General features: G+C 44.1%; 2 protein-coding genes across 2 annotated transcripts; one reads left to right on the top strand and one right to left on the bottom strand.

The window, feature by feature from the left end:
• On the top strand, positions 1 to 3,073 carry RPS27L (ribosomal protein S27 like). Its single transcript, XM_027712244.2, has 4 exons — positions 1 to 34; positions 239 to 347; positions 1,446 to 1,556; positions 2,586 to 3,073. Exons 1-4 carry the CDS (start codon positions 29 to 31, stop codon positions 2,612 to 2,614), a joined length of 255 nt encoding a protein of 84 aa, XP_027568045.1. The 5' UTR covers positions 1 to 28; the 3' UTR covers positions 2,615 to 3,073.
• Positions 3,074 to 6,081: 3,008 nt separating this feature from the next.
• Positions 6,082 to 14,722, bottom strand: LACTB (lactamase beta). The gene is made up of 6 exons (XM_027712328.2): positions 14,204 to 14,722; positions 13,195 to 13,261; positions 10,967 to 11,157; positions 10,274 to 10,613; positions 9,806 to 9,971; positions 6,082 to 7,516 (listed from the first exon to the last, which is right to left on the bottom strand). The coding sequence occupies exons 1-6, from the start codon at positions 14,615 to 14,617 to the stop codon at positions 6,985 to 6,987; spliced, it is 1,710 nt and encodes a 569-aa protein (XP_027568129.2). The 5' UTR covers positions 14,618 to 14,722; the 3' UTR covers positions 6,082 to 6,984.
• Between the last annotated feature and the right edge of the window lie 7,893 nt (positions 14,723 to 22,615).

Below are 22,615 nucleotides of genomic sequence, written 5' to 3'. Positions count from 1 at the left end.
GCGGGCGCTGGGAGGGAGCGCGGCGGAGATGCCGGTGAGGGGCTTGTGTACGGCGGGGTCAGCGGGGATTGCCGGGGGCAGGAGCCGGGCCGGGGGTGATTAAGGGAGCGGGGCGGCCGCGCCCGGCCCCGGCCCCGCTGTGCGGCCCCGCAGCCGCCGGGGCAGCCCCGGGGCGGGCTCGCTGTCCGTGCGGGCCGAGCCCCGGGTAACGCCGGGCCCTTCTCCTCTCCCCACCCAGCTGGCCAAGGACCTCGTGCACCCCTCCCTGGAGGACGAGAAGAGAAAGCACAAAAAGAAGCGTCTTGTGCAGAGCCCCAACTCCTACTTCATGGATGTGAAATGTCCGGGTAAGTATTTAAAATGTTTACGCCTTGCAGAGGGAGCGAAACTAATTTTGAGTACTGTTCATCCTCATAAAACAGCTGCTTATTATATATATGTATTATATATCTTATATACATTTTTTTTTTTAATTTAAGTTTGGTTTATCTGTTCTATAGAGATAAAGCTTTGTGTTTTCAACCTTTTTCAAAAGTTAATGTAAACAATGACCTTTTTATTTTTGCTGGAGGTCTGTTGTGAGGTTTTTCTTGTTTGTTTTTTTTTTTCCCTTTATGAAACCCTTACAAGTAAGGAAAAAACCAACCCCCTGGATTTGCATGTATAAAAAGTGAGATTAAATGGGTGCCTTAAAGCATCAGCAGCACAAGTTTCAAGGAGAAGACAGCATTAAAGATTAAATCCTTTACAAGTTTTCTCTCTCTAAAAATTCCTCTTGGCTAATTAGAAGTATTTTTCAGGGGGGAAAATTGAAAAGCAGTGAAAATCCCCTTTTTTAAGCCATGTATAAGTGATTTCATTCTTTCTAAAGTCATGGAATTTGTAAGTTGTAGACAAAAGCAATGCATGAGGAATTAGTGAAGTTCCTCTGTGCAAGTCTTCTGATTTAAATGTCATGTTGGCTTTACAGAATGCAAGCCAGCACCTGCCTTACCGGTACCAATGATTAAACAGAAAGCAAACACAGGTTGGAACAGCAGTGTTTGCATTCACAGCTGCCAGACTTTGTCAACAGCAGTGTTCTCCCGTTACAAGTTAAATATTTCTCTGGGTAGAAGTGTTTTTTTTGTGTTCAGCTGAGAATGCTAATCCAGAACCGCTCCACTTCTTTGCAGGACACATATTACAGGCAAATTAGGCCTTGTCAGCCTTCAGGCTGTGTTGGTTTTCGGAAGGGGAGTCCTAAGTTTCAGTTTCTGTGCTTTCCTGTGCACGTGAGGAAAGCGGGTCCTTCAGCCCACAGCCGTGCCCGGCTTCCTTGGACGTGGGGTGTTGTGCAGTGAAACATAGGTGCATTTTTGGCAGGTGTACTTGGAGTGTCTGACTGACACAATAAAACCATGCTAGAAATACCCCGTGGAAAGTTCAATAATGCTGTTTTCCAGGATGCTACAAGATCACCACCGTGTTCAGCCACGCTCAGACAGTAGTTCTGTGTGTAGGGTGCTCAACTGTGCTGTGTCAGCCCACTGGGGGCAAAGCCAGGCTCACAGAAGGTAAGGGGCAACGTGAGACTGCCTAAATATTCCACTTATATAAATGCATTTTATGGCCTGAGAATATTTTAGCTTTGATTCTGGAAACTGATACTGGGACACTTTGCAAATGGCTTGGAGTTGGCCAGTAAATACATTGTTAATGGACCCCGAATTGGGAATTTTTCTTCAGATTCTTGTTTTTAAAAGGCAGCTAAGCAGCTACAGTGTCATCAAACACACTTCGTTTTAGGTGCCTTGACTTGTCATTTCCTTCAGCTTATGTAATAAAAGCTGCTGTTTAATTCTGAGCTATGTTTAGAGTGTTCAAAAGCACCACCGAAGGAGGAGGGTGCTTTTGGCAGCCTGAAGGGATTGTGTGCCACTGCTGCTCTGGGTGGCTTGCCTGCTTGTTTTTAAACAGTAGTACTTAAGGCAGTTCCCTGGCTCACATTCCTTAATAAAAAATTGGTTTGTATAAATTATAAGGGAACAAATAACCACTGATAATTATATACAGATAACTGGTATAACACCAGTATCTTGAAATGTACTGGAATCCCTTCAGGGTTTAAAAAAAATTAAAAACCAAATCTAGATTTCATTCATTTCTTGTTTAAAGGACAAAAGGTAAACATATATACAAATTACATATAGGGGGTGCTTATACCATGGGCTACTACACAGGGGTAGGGTAAATGAGGACAGAATAGCTGAAGTCAGACTGTGGAGCAGCTGAAAAGGTAGCGACACACCCAGCAGCTTTTTCAGTGTGGGGTTTGTATCACTGAGGAATGGGACGGTAGAGTGACATTTTAAAAGGCCTCTGGAAGAAATAGTACACCTTGGTCTTATTTTAAGATGAATTATATGACAGCCATGTTGTTCTGGTTGAGCTAAAGAAAACTTGTAGTGCTAAATCTTCACCTCTTGTACATGAAATTTGAATTTACTGGATCAGTTTCCCTACTTACATTGGATGGACAGTTTTTCAAGGCAGTCTAACAGTTTAAGGACTATTCATATCTATACTATGTGTTTCCTTTACAGGCTGTTCATTTAGAAGAAAGCAACACTGAACACTTCAAGCATGTGTGTTTGGATCTGTGTTCCTGAAAGCCTTACCAGTTTAAAAATGCCTGTTCCTACAACAATGTAATTATGATTGATTTTGTAAAAATTACCTGCTATTGCTGACTAATCTGCTGGAATCTCTTTTTCAATAAATGATTTGAAGTGCAGGTTTTTCCTGTAAGTTTGCAGACAACTGAGCTCTATTTTTGTAATTCTACTTCCAAACAGTGGTAAAAGCCTCGGACTTGGCTGCATCCTTCCCCTTGTTAATCATCAACTACAGCAATGTAATGCATATAGTGACAGAATCTGCTTTAAGAATGCATTTTGTATATTTTATTACTGCAGCTGCCCTAACTGCAAGGGTTGTGGAAGCTGGATAGATTTAAAATGGCTCCTTTGCTTTCAGTGTAATCCCTTCACCGTGTTGGGTAACATGGTGATAAATAAAAATGTGAAGTTACTCACCTGTGTTCAGCTGTTTCTCTGGAATGCATGGTTTTTCCCTCCCTCTGGTTTGGTCTCTAGACTGCATTTGGAATTCTACACTGAGATTTCTATACACACAAAAAATAAAGGAGTCTTTTGCAAAACTCTGAAAGCACTCAGGATAGAGAAGGCATAAGGTAAATAAGCAGCAGTAAGTCAGAACTACACTAAGAGCCGTGAGTGGCATCTAGTCATTAAAAAAACCTGCATATTTTCAGTATTAAATACTGACAGTAAATAATTAAATAATAAAGAAACAGGGGTTTAATTAGTTTTTAAAAGCCAGGCCTTTCTGCCAGGCTGTCAAAAATGGGTTTTGTTTTTAACCATGAGAAAACATTAAAATCTTGCATGCATCTTACTCAACAAAATAATATCTCAAGTTTTGCATCAACATCTCTTTCAAAGGATCAGGTGTCTTGGTGAGCTAATTATTGTTGGGAATTTCTATTTAACCAGTATTCTTTTTATGACTTTTAAAATTTGTACATTTCTAGTCAATAAAAAAAAACCCAACAAAACCTGATATAACAAGCAGTTGCATTTGCAAGGTAAGTTTTATTTCTGTTATTTCAAACAGTGAACACTTGTAATTACCAGATTCAAAAAGTAGGTGTTTGCTACAGAAACAGATATACCAATGGCATATACATGTCTTCTAAGGAAAGTACAGTTTTGTGTCAGTGCCATACCATGTTTGCACAATAAAGGTTAAAACATGAGTAAGTCTATCATGAAAGCTGCTCTTAATTGACCAGTTTGCCACATGTGAAGCCAGTCCATCCAATAACTGGTTTCAGAACAAAGATCAAAGCAGCACTATTAGTTCAGTTGTGACCTGAATACAGATGCTAAGGCCAGACTGATTCCTAACCTCCCACATCTCTGCCTTCTCTTCCTCTCCCCCAAAAGGGAGGAACTCATGATTTAGTAAACAGCACAGCAGAGAATGTCAGTGACCCATTTTGTTGTAGGCACTGGAAGATGAAATACAGACATCATGGCATCTCCAGCACTGCCCATGTGACAGCAGAGGCTTTTTAAAAGCCTTAAGTTACGGGAGGTACAATACAAACAACATGGTATGCATATAAAAAACTGGTGGCTAAACATTCTATATGGGGAGACACTATCAGTGATCTGGTGGTAGAAATGGCTTAGTTCTTACCATTATTCATTTTCATACTTCAGATATTTACATTTATTAGTGTTTCATCACATGCAGACAAGCATAAACCTACACCTTCCACATTCTAAATCTTTGTCTAAACCCACACACAACAGCCAGAGAGTGAAACTTGTTTTCTCCCAAGTGTGCAAAATTCTTTTCAAAAATAAATACCATTTGCAAACAGGTGCCTCATACAAGCCAAATATGTTATGAATCCTAAAACAAGTGTTACTTTTCAGATTTTCTATATTCCAAACATTTTGTGTGGTCTATTTCTATTCATGTTCTTGAACATGAAAACGAGTAACTCAGAGCTTTTTATTCTCATGCCCTGTGTAAAACAAGCAATGGCTTTGCTGCTGCAGGTTTACCAGGCAGTAGGTGCTCAAGAGTGGGGAGGGAAAAAAAGCTGCTGTTGTAGAAGATGCTCACCTCCAGTCCTTCTGTATTGGAACTGTCAGACACCCAGATTTCAGTGGAAGGGGAGGTAATTTATTGCCTGGCCAATGAAAGCTCATTCAGAAGAGTTCTCTCTGTTTCTTTACTGATTGGATATTCTTGAGATAAAGACAATTATTAATGACATTATTAATGAATAAAAAAGTGAAGTTTTGGTGAGTGGGCCAGAAACCCCAAGCAAATGGTTTAGGTATAAGCTTTGACTGTTTTAAGGCACAAGAATGATTAAATTATGAAGAGTAAACTAAAACAGTCCTACTAGCTTCAATTAAAAGTGTAGGTGAAACACTGACCCCTCAAAATATTAAATTTCTTGGTTTGTCAGTCCTGGGTGATAAATGTTACCACAAGCACCCTGGGAACAGAGGTGGCAGCAGAATGTTCATCACAGGGCAGGTAACAACTATGAAGTCAATACTAAAAGCAGTAACTTGGGAAAGAGGCAGGTAGAGCTATTTTCTGCTAGCTGTTATCCAAGACATCTTGTTCCCTAAATTCAGAGAAGCAGAGCTGCAAAAGAGTGCAGGAAAGTAAGTACTGGAAGATATTTTGTGACAAGATACTTTATTTTGTCTCAGCCTGGAAATACTGTCTGATGTAACTGCAGGGGAAGTGAGCTGGGGGTTAATTTTCGAGACAAAATCTTGGAGATCTTATGTTACTGCATTCCCATAGTAAAATTAAAGATTAGAGAATCTCACACCTCAAGTGCTGTGTCCAGTTCTGGGCCCCTCAGTTCAACAAAGACATTGAGGGGCTGCAGTGAGTCCAGGGAAGGGCAATGGAGCTGGGGAAGGGTCTGGAGCACAAGGCTCATGAGGAGCAGCTGAGGGAGCTGGGGGGGCTCAGCCTGGAGAAGAGGAGGCTCAGGAGAGACCTTCTCACTCTCTGCAACTCCCTGACAGGAGGGGGGAGCCAGGGGGGGTTGGGCTCTGCCCCCAGGGAACCAGCAATAGAACAAGAGGAAATGGCTTCAAGCTACAGCAGGGGAGGGTCAGGTTGGACATGAGGAAGAATTTCTTCACTGAAAGGGTGGTCAGGCATGGGAAGGGGCTGCCCAGGGAGGTTTGGAGTCCCCATCCCTGGAGGTGTCCAAAGAATGAATTGGATGAGGCACAGAGGCTCTGATCCAGTTGCCAGGGTGGTGCTCAGCCACAGGTTGGACTCGATGACATTGGAGGTCTTTTCCAACCTTACTGATCCTGTGATTCTACAAAAATGCTTCTTTGGAACACATCATGATTTCTTTTTCAGCCTTGGGCCAAAGTAACTCCTTGAGGCAGACCTCCAAATGGAGCAAAGGATGGTTTTCAAAAAAACCTCTCAAAAGCCTGTGAGACTTCTACTACTGGCTTCAAGAATGGGCTTTACATTTTATTGAGTTCCTAATTCCTGTGTGTAAATGAATATTTACATTACAGAATAGAGTACCATTTCTGGCTACCAAGTTAGCATGTGCATCATTCAAAACCAAAGGGACAGTTTGGCAGCTCACCATGTTGTGCCATGTGGGTGTATTTGACTGTAGAATAATCCCCTTATTGCACAATAAACTATTTTCACACAGTCTCTGTGTCCAATAAAAATGGATGAGAGAACATCTGAAAAACAAAAGGATTTGTACTTACATTGCTCTAGCTTCATTCTTTCCTAATTCTTAACAATCCACAGCTCTGACAAAAGCCTGCTTCTGGTATAAATCTGCATTCTGGAGGTAGCATCAAGGTTTGGGTTTTATTGGTTTTTTTTAAGCAAATAAGAAACGTGCTATGGGAAAACAAAAATCAACAGTGAAACCCTTTTTCTTTAAAAAGTAATACTGAACAGTTTTGGCAGACTGGAACTGTGAGAATAACAAATAACATCTTTGTGTGCTCAAAGCAAGGTGTGAAGTTTTTCAAAAGGCAGATAAGTTTTTGTACTACTTAGTGCAAAAAACAATGCTAGTTTTTTTTTAAATCTTGGTCAAGTGTTTCACTAGTTGATAAAAATAACCTGCTAATATAATGATACTTACACATGTACCAGAGGAAGTCAAACTTGACTGTTACATTCTCCTTTTCTGTAAGTTAGGAACGTCCCTGAGAGATGAATTCCAGTTACATGTAAGCTTAGCACCATTAGCAGAGGTTAATTAAGTGAATTTCTGATGCTTTTTTCTTCCCATATTCTCAGTGATCTCGGAGCCCAATTACACCTTCTCCCTTTATTGTTCCTGTTTCAGTACAGTGAGTTTGTTACACCCTGCCCAGGTTTTCAGCCTGTGCACTGTGCCCGTTTTTCCCTGTCGAACTCCCTGGCAATCTTTAAGGCAGTGCCGTTGAGTGACACCGACTGCATGTTACAGACGATGGTGACAATCACTCCCCGGGGGGGAGCACCCCCGGCCCCGGGGCCCAGCTCCTCAGGCAGGATGAGGAGGACACTGCTTGCCCCCACTGCCCCCCCTGTGTGGGATGCATAGTGTCTCTGCTGCCTGCAGCAGCCACACAGCTGCTGCTTCTCCACCACAGCCCAAGCCATGGCGTACTTGCCATCCCTGTCCCACGACACCTCCGTCTTTGGCACCGGGGTCCACATCATGGACACTGTGCCCGGCTTGAGGTACCCAGGGAGAAGTTTGCCAGCGCTGCTTTTAAACTGTCCGGCTTGGTAACTGTACAACAAGGCATTTCCAAACTTCAGGAGGTCCCCCACTGAGGACAGAAAGCCACCACCAGCCCACTTGTAGGAGTTGTCCACGTAGGGTGCGTTGACCAGCCGACCCTTTTTGTTGTAAACATAACACCTACAAATCAAGAACATTCGACTTGTCACTCTCAGGTACTGTGCACAACGATTTTAAGCTGCCCTACCTTGAAAGAGCAAACTGAGCATGAATTAGCTTGTTGAGATTTTTTTAAACTATATTTTTCTTGTATATATTTATTGCAGAAAAATCAATGAGAAATTCAGACAGGAAAACGAAAATTAATGTGACTTCTTTGGTTAGCAGCTTGGTTTCAATACAAGTACTAATCCTATTTACTCTTAGAATAAAGGCAATATACAAATAAGATCTAACAGAAATCAATAGATCAGCCAACAGAGATTTTTTGTTAAATCCCTGTACTAGATTTGAAGTGGCTTAAAGAAAGAGGAATTCTACAACAACAGATAATCAGACACTGAGCTGAAATGTCACTGCAGCCTTGGGTGACTGCTCTGACTGATTCCCCCCACTGCCCCATTCTGGTTGCCATACTCTACAACAAAGCAAGAAGGAGTCTTGCAAAACACAAATTAGAAACTGCCAACCAGAACTGCAGAATGAAACCATGAGGAACAACACAACAGCAGTGCAGAATGAATCATGCTTTCGAAAGAAACAGTCCAATCATGCCTTGATTCATTCCATGCAACACATGAGAAGGAATGTTGAATAAACAGATAACCCACTGAATTTCAACCTTTGGTCTTCAGACCACATAAGGTCTATGTACTACTTGGAAAGTTCTGAAAAGGAACAAACCTATCTGGCATGCACTTATATTGGAAAGATTTTGGGAAGCTTCTGAAAGTTATACTATTGAAAATCAGAGGTTGAAGCAAAGAGAGGTGAATGGTCCAAGATCCAAGACTATCATCAACTCTGCCAGTGATTCAGTACCTCGTTGCCCCCCCAGTGAGTGTTTTGATCACAAAAAAACCCTGTTACAAAGGCACTGAAATGCCTGCCTTACACCTCTAAAAGATCCAGAACGTGGATTTTTAAACATTTTCCGATCAGTTAAATATAGTATAACCAAACCATTAAACAAACCTCAGCATGTCAATACATTCTGTTTTGAGGCATCAAGCTACTTTGTGGAAGCAAACCCATCACATCAGCATCTCAGTTCTGCCTAACAATTAATAGCCCAAAAAAGACCCTCAGAACAGAATCTGTCCCAATTCTTTCATTCCTAGCATATTTCAGTTTATAAAAGGATTAATATATGCACATGTTTAATAAACTTCACTGTACAAGCTTGATAATTTATGAGAACATCGTGAGCATCCAGATGAGCTTCTGAGCCTCCAGCCAGAGAGCCTCTGAAATTTAGCAACCACCAAGCACTTAGAATGCAGCAGTAAAGCTGTCCCTGAGCAATTAAAAATGCTTTGTGTCTATGTGTGCACACACACACTCTGAATACACACTGTATGTGAGTACCATAAAGCTCAGATTCAACATGGTCATCATTCTTCGAGAGCATTTGAGAAGCCAAACTTTTAAAAAGTTTTGAGTCTCATTTCCATGAGACTTTTACCACAAACTGCTTGGCCATTCAATGGAATTCTTGTCCCACACCAAAATTTGAGTCAATATTCGATTTCAGAGCCCAGATGGGAAGGTCAATAAAATATCAGAGAGAGACAGACAAGAAACTCCAGCCTTACCCACTATATTGGAATGGATTACCCAGTTACATAGATTTCTCTGGGTTTGTTGTTGTGTGGGTGGGGTTTTTTTCTTTGTTTGGGTTTTTCGGGTTTTGTTTGTTTAGAGATTTGTGTGTGTGTGTGCTTTTTCCATGTTAAATTAATTAAAAAAAATCAATTGGTAGAGCACGTCTGTGTTAAACAGAATTTTAATTCTGGTCAACATTGATAATGCAATTTGATTCATGAAAACCCTGTGTTATTGTGAGACTATTACAATTCCATGGAACTCTTAAAATGCCAGTATATTAAGCAAACCAAGACAACTCTAATTTCCAATATAAACTCCTAGTTACTCCTTATTTTACTGTATTTACATTTACGTGCTTATTTGTACCCAAAGTAAATGTAAACTTCCAAGACACTCCTCCCACTTCCCCCATATTTACTCTTATAACAGGAAATACTTATTTCCTACTCTAATTTTACACACTAATTGCAGAACCAATGCCATGGTATTGGAAACAGCTCCAGGACTAACTTTGAGATAACATACAACAGTTCATTTAAAAATCTGGAAAGAAGTTTTCACACATTCTTAATTCAGTTGGCTTAATAAAGGCAGAAAGAGTAACAGCTGTTGGGGGAAAAAGCAAGTTTCATCCTTGCTTACCTTGCTCTGTTATATATCATTGCTTCATTGTCATCCAGTACAGTGGACAGCATATCCAGATCACGAAACATTTTCAGCATATAGTCTGTAAATTTTTGTCCTGAAGCTCTCTCCACAACAGCACTTAAGAGAGTAAAGCCATATGTGGAGTACAAGAACTGACTGCCTTGAAGAAACACAACGAGAAAGGGAAAAAAAACCATTAATGGCATGATGTTTAAATGGAATCACAGCCATATGTAGGAATGAATAATCAATTAAAAGGTTACCTCTCCACCCTCATTTTAATATCACATGAATCACAAGTTTATGATACTAAACCCCAGGAAATTCTGTACTGCAGAACAGAGCAAAACCCCCCCACAAACACTCGTTACTGGACTCCACCATCCTCATAACACGTAAAACTATTTGAAACAAATGTCTCACCAGAAGAGCACGCTTTGGTCTAAATTAATAGAAACTCACCTGGTTTAAAGAATAAAGGATCATTTTTAAATATCTTCAGTGATTCAATCACACTTTCAAATTTTTCCTTCAAATAATACTCTTCCAGCTCAAACTCCTTATCCCTCCTGCCAGGTTTGGAGTTCCGGCCTTTTGTCTCACCCTCGTGTTCTTTCCTGGCTTTGGCAGAATCAGTTTTTTCAATCCCTTTGCCTTCTCTTTGTTCTTTATCCTGATGGGGTTTTGTTGGCTTCAGTGCTCTGTTTGCCTTTTCCTTTTCTTCTTTTACTTTTGCAATATCTTTTTCATAGTGACGAATCCCACTCAAGTGTGAAACCAACAGTCTTGTCGTAATAGTGACCTGGGACACAGGACAATGTGAGCTCCCTTATTTAAAACATATGCACCAAAATCACCAAACAAGTTAAATTCACCATGACAAGGAACAGACAAAGGTGTAAGACCTTTCAAACGTCATGTATTAAACCCAGTAAAAATATATACATAAATATGCACACACTACACACTTGATGTAAAACTGAATTTTCAGCACTGCTTTTCTGAGCAGCAACATCAGTACTTGTCTAAATGATTTTAGTGTTTTACAGGAATAGGTCCAGACTCAGGCACCTGTACACAGACAGCTATGCAGTGACAGGAACAGAAATTAAAAAAACCCACTTAATTAATTGTTACCAATAAACAATTACATACCTTTTCACCCTCGTAGACTTTTTCTGGAAATTCAGGGACATATTTCTGCACTGGAGCATCTAAATCCAATTTCCCCTCTTCCCACAGTTTAGCCACAGCCATCATTGTGAGACACTTGCTAATGCTGGCTATTCTCATGATGGTCTCTGGCTTACACAGGACACGGTTCTCCACGTCAGCATAGCCCAGACCTTTGGGAAAATGAAACACTCTGGTAGGTGCTTGGCATACGCACAGGCTGAATTAATTATTTGCAATGATTTACTGGCCTCTTAAATGTTTTTCCTCCAGCTAAACTGGGATATGAAGCATTGGACTATGCCAGCTCCTGCTCTAATTAAGTTAATAACTTTTTGTTGTAGTAGGAGTAGTTAATCAGAACCCATTGGATTAACCAATGGCACCCCAAGTTACTGATTAAGGCTACAACAAACCCAATGATAAATTAAATGGAAGATTAAGCCAAAATTTACACTCCTGAGGTCAAATATTCAATGTGTAAAACCCAAAGAGACCAAATCTAGACTGTAAAGTAACTGAACAACAGTCATAAACACTCCTTTCATGAATTAATGATTGAAGCAGTAAAGGTCTTATTTTATCAATACACAAATTGAGAAAGGAAATCACTCACAAACTCACAGCAGCACCCTAAGCTGTAAAGCTTCACAAAACAGTGCTGTTACACACAGTTTCAACATCACTCAGCATGACTTCAGTTAAAGTACAGCTTAACAGTTTCTGTAACAGTGTTTTCCCATGTAACCCCACAAGTCTGGTAGCAGGAACTGGAATTCGTAAGGCAGTATCAGAGTGCCATGCTAGGCTTCAGTTTGAGCCAGGTTTGAAGGAACTGTGCAAGTGATGCTGCAGAACAAAAAGCAACAAAATGCAGCAATGACATATTTGCAGTTTGCAGGACAAGCAAGTCCTGGGCACAGTCAGTGCACGCCTGTCTATATAAAACTATTAGGAAACTATTAACGATTAACTATTCAGGAAAAGTCCCACATTTTGATACAATATAAGAAATAATGCCAGTTGCCCAAGACCCTTTCTCTTACATAGTTGCTACCCAAGTGCTTGCACAGTGCTTGTGAGCACAGATGCTGTTCCCCTCAGGGAAAACACCTCCCAGAGCTCACACCATTCCCACCAGTTTGGCCAGGAAGCAGGTTTAGTACCCTGGTCACAGAGCACAAGCACCTCACACCTGCTGATGTCTTTCCCCCTTGAAGAAGGGGGGAGGAGACCCAAACAACCTGGAATTCTGCTGGAGCATGATCCCACCCCCAGCTGTCCCACAGCAGTGTTGCTCCCTGTGCCCACGTGCAGCTGGGAACAGAAGGCTCTGCCCTGCCTTAGTCTCCCACACCTGGTGGCATTTGCCTTGCTGCTGGACATGGCACCCTGGTGACAAACCACGATCCTGGCACTCCTTCCCTCAGGCACTTCCCTACCTGTCAAGGAAGGGATTCTGCAGAGGTCTTATAAAAACTTCTGCTTTCATTGCCAGGTAATTTGAGACCAGAAAAACCTCTGATCTGAGAAAGCTTGTAATTAAGTTTTAGCACAAAATTCTCATTAAGGCACATTACAAAAGGTACCAGAGGCTCTCCCAACCCACTTCTGTCATGATGAAAGAGAAATTAAGCCCCATAATCAGCTTTATACACATGTAAAAGTTCATGCAACAACCGACTGTCTGAAGAAAGTTAGTGACAACTCACTTACAAAGATTTTTTTCTTCAAATTCTATAAAAGATAAAATGAAATATGTTGCCATTTACTACTATCATTTAAGTTGTAACCAACATATTGGGTTTTTGAAACTCATGAAAATGTTTCTGAAAACAGACACATGTTTTTAGGTTATTTTTTAACATCAAATGTCTACACGATATGAGCAGTACTAACACACTGTACTTAAACCTAAACTGTGTAACCAGAAAAATCGCTTGCAATTTCTGAAAGGATCACACCTGTTAAATCCCAGCACCTTCCCAGCAAAAATCTGCACCTCAGCCCACAGATGGGAGACAGGTCACCAAACGTGAGCCATTATTATTTTGACTATCCCTGTGGGATAGTCAAAAAAACATTTCTTTACCTCCTAGATACAGTTCTACCAGACAAATTATCTATTGATTGGAGTGTCTGAATTGTTCATTTTTAAAATGTTCATCAGCTCTCCACAACATGCACAACTACTCCCTCCATTCACTGACCTTCTGACCAGACTTCCTTTCCATCCACAGAAACTCCAACTATTATACCTGGGATTCCTGCTTCATCCTATCAAAAAAACCCAGATAGAACACATTTAAAAGGATCTTTACAGTTAAAAAACACCTCCTCCCAAACCTTTAAACTGCAAGAGCAATCCTACAAATACACCTGTAATTGTTGTTTCATTACAGTTAAAATTTTGTTATGTACCAGTTGGGCTGAACTGATACAAACTGCTTTTGCAATGCTGTCATTTTTATCCAGCCTCTGGGAAAAACATAGCTAACAACAGTAACCACATAAATAATTTCTTTAATAATTCAATCCAATTAGGGAACAGGACATGTAAGAAGAACTGAACAGAAACAAAACATGACAGAGTTAATATGTAACAGGCAAACTGCATCACCTATTGGCAAGCAGGACTTCAAAGGAGCTTCGGCTGGATTTTCAAAGTAACTACAAGGTACTTTTTAAACAGAATCCCAGATTATGCTGAGCTGGGAGGGACCCACAAGGATCATCCAGTCCAACCCCTGGCCCTGCACAGGCCCATCCCCAAGAGTCCCCCCCTGTGCCCCAGAGGATCATCCAAACCCTCCTGGAGCTCTGGCAGCCTCGGGGCTGTGCCCACTGCCCTGGGGAGCCTGGGCAGTGCCCAACCACCCTCTGGGGGAAGAACCTTTGCCTGAGATCCAACCTGACCCTGCCCTGACACAGCTCCAGCCGTTCCCTGGGTCCTGTCCGTGGTCCCCCCAGAGCAGAGCTCAGTCCCTGCCCCTCCTCTGCCCCTGCCCAGGGAGTCGGAACCGCAGAGAGGTCTCCCCTCAGTCTCTTCTCCAGCTGAACAGCCCCAGTGCCCTCCGTGTCCTCACACGGCTCTCGTCCGTCCTCCCCTCAGCCTGTAGGGCCACCCCTGTTCGCAGTGCCCCACACTGTGCCACACCCCACAGCCCCCGCGCCGACCCGGCCCGAGCAGCACCGACACGGGCAGCGCTCCCCTCACACCTTGACCCTCCGCAGCAGGTCCCTGCTCCGCTCCACGGCCGCGCCGAAGCCCCGCGGGGGCGGCGGCTCCTCCTCCCGCCCTCCGTCCGCCTCGCCCCCCGCCCGCGGCCGGACCCCCACGGCCAGCCCCAGCGCCAGCCCCCAGCACCAGGGCCGGGCCTCGGGGACCCGCCCGGGCCGCGCCGCCGCCCGGCACAGGGATCGGCCCAGAACGGCCCGGCCCGGCAGAGCCCGGCCCAGGGACCGGCCCAGGGACCGGCACAGAACGGCCCGGCCCGGCAGAGCCCGGCCCAGGGACCGGCACAGAACGGCCCGGCCCGGCAGAGCCCGGCCCAGGGCCCGGCACAGAACGGCCCGGCCCGGCAGAGCCCGGCCCAGGGCCCGGCACAGCCCCGCCATGGCCGGGCCGGACATGGCACCGCCCGGGCACAGGCACCGCCAGCCGCGCCCGAGCGCATCGAGCGCCGCGCCTGAGGGAGAGACGGGACAGGCGGGGCGGGAGGAGAGCGGGGACAGACGGCACGGACAGATGGCACGGCTGGGCACGGGAGGTACCCGGGGTATACACGGGTTATACACGGTTGTACACGGGATATACACCGGCGGTACATAGGATATACACAGGCTGTACACGGGATATACACGGGTTATACACGGCTGTATACGGGATATACACGGGCTGTACACGGGATATACACGGGCTGTACACGGGCTGTACATGAGTTATACCCGGGTTATACACGGGATGTACATGGGGTATACACGGGCTGTACATGGGATATACACAGGCTGTACATGGGATATACACGGGTTATACACGGGTTGTACACGAGTTATACCCGGGTTATACACGGGATGTACGTGGGATACACAAACGGGTTATACACGGGATGTACATGGGATATACACTGGCTGTACACAGGATATACACGGGTTATACACGGGATATACATGGGATATACACTGGCTGTACATGGGATGTACATGGGATATACACTGGCTGTACATGGGATATACAGGGTTATACAGCAGCTGTACATGGGATATACACCAGCTGTACGTGAGATGTACATGGGTTGTACATGGGTTATACACGGAATCAAAGAATCCCTGAGGTTGGAAAAGCCCTCCCAGCCCATGGATCCCCCCTGTGCCCCATCCCCACCTTGTCCCCCAGCCCAGGGCACTGAGTGCCACGGCCAGGCCTTCCTGGGACACCTCCAGGGCTGGGCACTCCAAACCTCCCTGGGCAGCCCCTGCCAAGGCCTCACCACCCTTTCCTTCAGGAAATTCCTCCTGATGTCCAACCTGAGCCTCCCCTGGCACAGCCTGAGGCCGTTCCCTCTCCTCCTGTCCCTTGTTCCCTGGGAGCAGAGCCCGACCCCCCCCGGCTCCCCACTCCTGTCAGGGGGTTGCAGAGCCAGAAGGTCCCCCCTGAGCCTCCTTTTCTCCAGGCTGAGCCCCCCCAGCTCCCTCAGCTGCTCCTGCTGCTCCAGCCCCTTCCCTGCTCTGTTCCCTTCCTTAGACATGTTCCACCTCAATGTCCTTCTGGTCATGAGGGGCCCAGAACTGGACACAGCACTGGAGATGTGGCCTCTCCAGTGCCCAGCACAGGGGATTTAGAGCTGGTTCCTTTATTTAACCACCAAAAGCCACCTACTTTTGCGTCCACATGCAGTCACAGGCAGTATTTAGCGATGTGAGTCAAATCCCTGTGAATCCTCACCAAAGCCTTACTCCCAGAAAAGAAAGGTTTTTAGGGCACAATTCCTCTCTGCCAGCTAACTGGAATGCCCAGAGCCCCCCGCAGACTCAGCACCACCCACCCTTCCTCCTGGTGGAGGTGGGTTTGTAACTCCTGCCAGCACCAACATGGCCCTGACAGAATAACCTGGTTTTAACCAGTAGTTCTATTGCACTGACATATAAGAAAAAGATAGAGAGAAGGTGAAGGACGCTTCACGCCACAACATATTTTCTTAACTCTGCTCTCAACAGCAAACGACTGCAGGATAAAATGAAAAGAGCCTGTTTTATCAAATGTATGCCAGGCAGAAGGGAAGTAGAGCAAGCTGGTCTAACACCCAGATAAAACCTTTTACCTGCAAGATGAGCATATTTGATCTTGGTTAGTCAGGAATTACTTACAAACGTTGAATCTTCCAGTGCTTTAGTGTCAGTTTTCAGCCTAGGGCAGTGCCATGGCACAGCAGGCACATGCAGAGCTCTGAAAGGACAGACTCCCCTCTTCTGTTCACAAGTGTAGCTCAGTGTTTTGAGATGCTAACCCAGAGATTTCCACCTTCTTCATGTCCCACGATCTCAAAAGTTGTGGGATTTGGCAGGCAGTCAGGCCAAACAGCTTTCATGTGTGAAGTCAAATGCAGACCAGATGTTACCCTTTTCACTGCAGGCATTTATTGCTCATTAGTATTTTGTCAATAAAGCTCCATTGCTTATCACAGTACAACTTCATAACCGACTGGTACAAGATGCTGTATTTACTGTCTTGTAACTCATTTTCCCTGTGTTAAACTGTCTCTGGAAGCATTTTGCAGCAGGATTCTCTGCATTCTTGTATTAATCTGCTCAGCAGGAACACTCCTTGGCACCACACTTTTGAATGGGCCTGAAACAGAGCTTGCCATTTTTCTCTGATTTCCTTAATGAAGAGCTTTGTGTTAAATCCAGTAGCACAACATGACCTGCAGTTATCTGTTGTCTCTTCCTCTAAACTGCTGGTTTTGCTAACTTTGAGTTGAGATATCAGGCTTAGAGGTTTTGAGGGTCTTCTACTTTCACTGATGGCAATAGAAAATGAGGATGGTGAGCACTAGGCTCATCCAATTCTAATTTAACAAAAAAGACAATATTTTTCTTCTGTCATTGTCCATAAGTCACTCAGAAGTATAGGCACAGATTCTCAGCTTCTTTATGTAACACGGCCAGAAAAGTTGGAGACCCCTCTGGCTGGGTGGAAAAAGCTCCACATGGTTGGTTTAGCACTAAACCAGCTGACTTTTCCTCTGTCCTGCCTCCTTGCCAAGCCACACTTGGCAGAGTTGAAGAGCCTGTGTGTTGAGATAGGCCTTTTCCAGCTGATAAAGAACGGTGACACAATGGGGCTCCCAGCAGAGCAGGGCTGTGCTCCCTCACCTCAGCCTGGGCCAGATTTGGAGTCTCATCATCGAGAATCCCTAAAGGTTTGACAGCCTTTAAGACAAACACCAAATGCTCAGTTTGCTGAGTGCTGCTGCATTCACTGGCTTTTTCATGGCACTGTGACTGTGTGAGCTGGGGAACCCCAAGAAGGTTGGCAGCAGCTTTTGTTCTGTTCTGCAGTGGTGCAGCCCTCCAACACAAGGTGCAATATGCTCATTGCTCCTGGTGGTACCAGTTTGTGGAAACATCAGGTATTTGCAAATTGTGAGGCTTCATCAGCACTTCCTAAAACATGACTCTCAAAAAAAAACCAAAACAACAACCAAACAAAACCAACCCAAAACCATTCAGGCCTTTTGAAAACAACTTCATCACTTCCATCAGTCTTCCTCCATTTCTGCAAGTGCTTTTGTGGATCCTGATGTCTCAGCAACATTGAACAGATGTTATTGTGGCTGTTCCTGCTGTAGGTCTGGACTTTGATCATGTTCTTTTTTGCTATGATGATCTCATTTGCTTTTCTAGTTCACTGACAAACTCTACAGTGACACGCCCCTAAATTTAACATTTCCATTGAAAAAATGGGTTATGTTTTTAACAAACAACATCTAAGGTTTGAAAGACAGAAAACAAGTGATGAGTATTAGTATTCCCCTGATAAAGGGCTGGTCAGTTCTGAAGTCATGAGCCCAGCTCTGCTCTTTCAGCCTATTAAATACCATTTGTAAGTGCCACAGACCCAGACTGAAGCTTGAAGGAAGGGGCTCTTAAAAATGTAGAAAGTAACAGTGTAAAGAAGCTCCTTTTCTTTGTTTGGATTTATTGCAAAACAATGAAATGTTCCATTAATCCAATAGATTACCATTATTCCAACTGGATTCCAATAATTAAAAACTAACTTTCAGATCTAAAAATGTTGAATCTAATGAAATACAATTAACAGACAAAAGCTAAAATTGTCAAAAAGGACTGTAATTTATATTTGTGCTAGGTAAAATGAAGAAAAATAGGAAAGCAGCAACTAAAAATATTATCTATAACATAGATATGTGGGAAATTTATGTTGATGGAAAATGCAAAGAGTAAAGGGATAACGATTCTCTTGATCAAACCTGATGTTTCTACTCAGCACAAGAAAGATTTAAAAGACTTTCTGAATTTGAGAAGAATATAAATAAAGGGAATGTTAGATGTAGAGAGAAATTGAGCTGTGCTTTCTCTCTCTCTTTTCAGAAGCAATTTCATTTATTTGAGAAGCAAGAGACAGAATTTTTATTCCCCTCTGGCTTGAAGCATTTGTACAGTAGATGGCAGTAAAAACCCTCCCCAGTTTAACCAGTTGTCCATGGAAGGAGTGGTTCCACTGCAGTGGGATCCCTCTTGGCTGTCCCAGAACTGCTGAGCTCAGTTGTCATTAGAGGTTCCTCACCCACATCCATTTTTTGTTTGCTCTTGGTCAGTGTAGCCGTTCTCAGAGCATTATTTTTTGTTTTTCAAGTAAGGGAACAGCTGCCTGAGTAGAGTGCCTGTATCCCTGCAGTGAGCAGTGCACTGTGCACCAATAACACTGTGCTAGGACAGACTCAGCCATGACAGCAGGCAGACTATCCTCTAAAGGTGCATAAATAAACACATACTCACAGCTTGACTTTAGGATTAAAATCTTCCCGGGGTTGTTGGTGTTTGTTTTTTTTTTCCCAAACTAAGGCTGCAGGTAGGTGAATTCCCCAACAGTTTAGCTAAGAAACATTAGTGAGGAGTAACCCTTTAAACATGTAAGATATCTGGCCAAGAGAAAGAGGAGCATTAAAACCAGTGGGGCTTCAGACACCGAGATCAACGTGTCCATCATCAGCTCTGCTTGAACTATGATTAAGATATTTGTTAATCAGAACTGTCTGGGGGAGTTCAGTTAAACATGACATGCTTTTTCTGCACCACACCAGAACACTGATCCTGCTGTGGCCACAGCAGCAGCACACGGTGCCACATCCCTGTCCCCTCCCAGGTCTCTTCCAGGGCAGCAGTTCCAGACCCACCCAGGAGCCCAGGCAGCAGCACAGACCTGCAGGCTTGTGCAGAACCACAGCTGGGCAGCTTTATTCCCTCCCCACTCCCAACACAAGCACCATAAAACCAGCATAACTCTCCTTCATTTACTCCATTTCCCTGTGTACTCAGGATGTGTCACCTGGGCATTGTGTGCTTTCAATAAAATAGAATATGAAAGAGTTCTGTAGAGCCACACTACTACTGCCTTAGTGTCAGAAGTTGCATGTAGTCTGACAGAGGTTCCTAGAAAAAACAGGATGGGAGCTTGGGAAATATTTCCCATGTTAGGGACAGGAATGCTGAGAATACCATGCTGTGGTTACAGATCACCCAAAGGGCACACACATTTATTTTTCTTCTTTGCAAAAACATTAGTTTTGAAACTTCAATTTTGCAGTGGTGATTTCCTCATATTTTTAATTCAGGGTCTACTTGAAACCTTTTGGGGCTCAGAGAAAAAATAATTGTCACCAGCTGAAAGTGTGTAGTGAAGGAACATTTGTGAAATACATCAGTGTAAAAAAAGAAAACCAACACACACACACACACAGAAAGAAAAACATGCAGAGTTTTTTCTATTTTCCTGAAGTTGTTCTCCAAGTACTTCTGATAGAAAACTAGGACAGAGAGGACTGAAGAATTTTGTCCATGAGAATGGCTTCACATTTATCATCTGAATTCAGTGGGTGGGTATAACTTTTTTGCCCTCTCCAGCTTTTCTGCTTTTCTCCCCACTCAGTGGGCAGAGGTACAACAGACCCTGGGCAATGATGCTGTTCATCATCCCTCCTCGCAGTGCCAGAGGCACCAGGCAGCACCAGGGCCTTGGCCTTTTCCAGCTGTATCCTTGCAGGCTCCAGTATGTTGCTTCAAAACTAAGTAACAAATGATGGAAGGTGTAAAACACCTGAAAGGTTAAACATATTAACCATAAGGTATCACTGTGAAGCTCAGATGCCCAGAGATACAATCAGGATGTGCAGGCACTTAGGAAAGCTTTCCAGCTTGCTGTGCAGAGCTCCTCACAGTTGGGGGATAACCACCTCTCTTTCCAACCTTTCTCCCCAAAATATCATCATGGCCAGTCTTCCCGAAGGAAGATTTGGGAAAGGTCTCTCCCCACATTCGTTACAGGGCTTTGCAGATGCGGGTAAGGCCTTGGAGCCTGGGCAGTGGATATTTTCGGTGAGACACAGTGTGTGCTGAACTGAGCCCACCCTTTGATCCTGAGGTTCATCTGCCGGGGCCGAGCGAGCTCGGATGGTGGCAGCGAGGTCCTCAGGACGTAGGTTTGTTTTTAGAGTGACCTTCTCTTAGATGGATGGCCTTACAGGGCTGACGAGCTCCAGCTGCCCGGGTTTAGAGTTGTCCTTCTCTCCTGTGTGACCCGGGGCTCCCCTCTCATCTCCCACCATGGCACAGGCAGAGCTCCATTCTCTCGCTCCTTCCCGCGCTGCGAGGCACCCCCCAAAATACACAGCTCAGTGAAATGGGCAAGCCCCAGACAACTGTGAGTCAGGAAATGGGGCTGTGAGAACTCTGAGGGCCTGACACGGACTTGCTTGTGAGAGAACTGGACCAGGCAACTGCACCCAGTCACCCTCAAGTGCCAGTGCCCAGTGCCACCTCCCAGCAGTGCCTACAAGGCAGGAAACAACCCCAGCAGGCACATTTGCTTAGTCAGATACAGCAGCAGGAGGAGAAATGTGTTTCCAGGTTTTCTCTGTGACTCTTCAGGGCACAGCCCTGTGTGAAGGACACAGTCCTGATTTGCTGTGTTTATCTGTCCTGCTCAGGATCCAGTCTAGCAACGTTTTCCAAGCCATTCAGCATTATTTGAAGCTCCAGCATACGTTTTTACTGATCACTATTGTCACAAGCAAATGCTTCCCTGCAGTTCATGCCGAACACTCACCCAGCTGTGTGTGCAGGCTGGTTGCCAGCCCATTTTCCACACATTCCCTGCCCTGACTCTCCGTTCTAGTGTGATTTCACCTACCTGTGCTGCAATTGCACCTTCATTTTGCTTTGCAGACACGTCCTGTGCCACTAAAACTGCTCCTTGCGAGAGCAGAGTGCAGACAGCTTGAGAAACTGCACAGTACAAAACAGGAAAAGGCCTCTTATCAAATTAGTAACGTCTCGGGTATTTGGGTGGAGGCCTTTGGCACTGGGCTGGAGTATTTTTATGGGAGCGAGGCCATGCACTGCAAACTCCATTCCTGTGCTCCATATTATTCTTCCCAAGCTGAGGCATGTTCCAAAAGAGCCTCTCTGAAGATGTCCAAGTGCACAATTACCATCTGCTACACAAATTGGTCAGGAGGGGTTTTACTCTGTCCTCTTTCCACACGTGTAAAAAAAGGGTGATTCAGGTTTGTACTGCAACAGGATCATTGCAAAAACTAAAGTAGGTGTTTTATTTGTACCTTAGAAAGAGAGTTATGGGGAACAACTAAGGACATTTTAAAAACTTCACTACTAAGGGAAGACAACTGCCTGGGATGACTGACTTCTCCAATAAGCACTAACTGTAGGACAGTTCATCTCTCCTGTGACTTGGAATAACCCATCAACTGCCTGAGTGGAAAACACTATAATCTATTTCTTTGACTCTGAACCAAACCATTTCCTTGGTTTAGATGCTACATGTCCTTTCTGTTGCATAGCAGTGTCTGTCAGGTACACATATAGTTATGCTTTAGTGTGATTAACATTACTCAATAGAACATTTTTACTACCTGTATGCTCCTCTTAATGTCTGCCACTCAGCACGGGGTCTTTTCAGCCTTTCACCTCCAATAAAAACCATCTTTCAACGTGAAGGTGAGTGAGACAAGGATGCATCAGAGGAGACTCAAGCTCAAGGTGTGCTGATGCTGCAGGGGAAGCTCTACTTAATGGATGATGACATTTGTTCCAAGTGGTGCAATGGAAGTTAACAAGTTCCTACTCGACTCGGTGCCTGTCAAATTTAAACAACAGCTGTGAGTAAAAAGCATTTCTTACATGGACTGTTGTGTCCTTGTAAGTTTTCCAACAGGAAAATAAAATAGAGGCAAAGAGAAATCCCCATGTTGTGTGAGAGATGTGTCTATAACTCAAAGTGACATATTGTTTGCTGTTAGAGAGCAATGTCTTCATTATTGATTCAAAGGCAAAACAGACAGGCAAGAGGCACTGGGCAAGCAGATTTCC

Source organism: Pipra filicauda, unplaced genomic scaffold (assembly GCF_003945595.2).
Source record: "Pipra filicauda isolate LSUMZ 115617 unplaced genomic scaffold, ASM394559v2 scaffold338_size783178_pilon, whole genome shotgun sequence".
Lineage (NCBI taxonomy): Eukaryota > Metazoa > Chordata > Aves > Passeriformes > Pipridae > Pipra > Pipra filicauda.
Note: the sequence above shows the minus strand (reverse complement) of the source record. Positions and strands in the feature narration are given on the sequence as shown.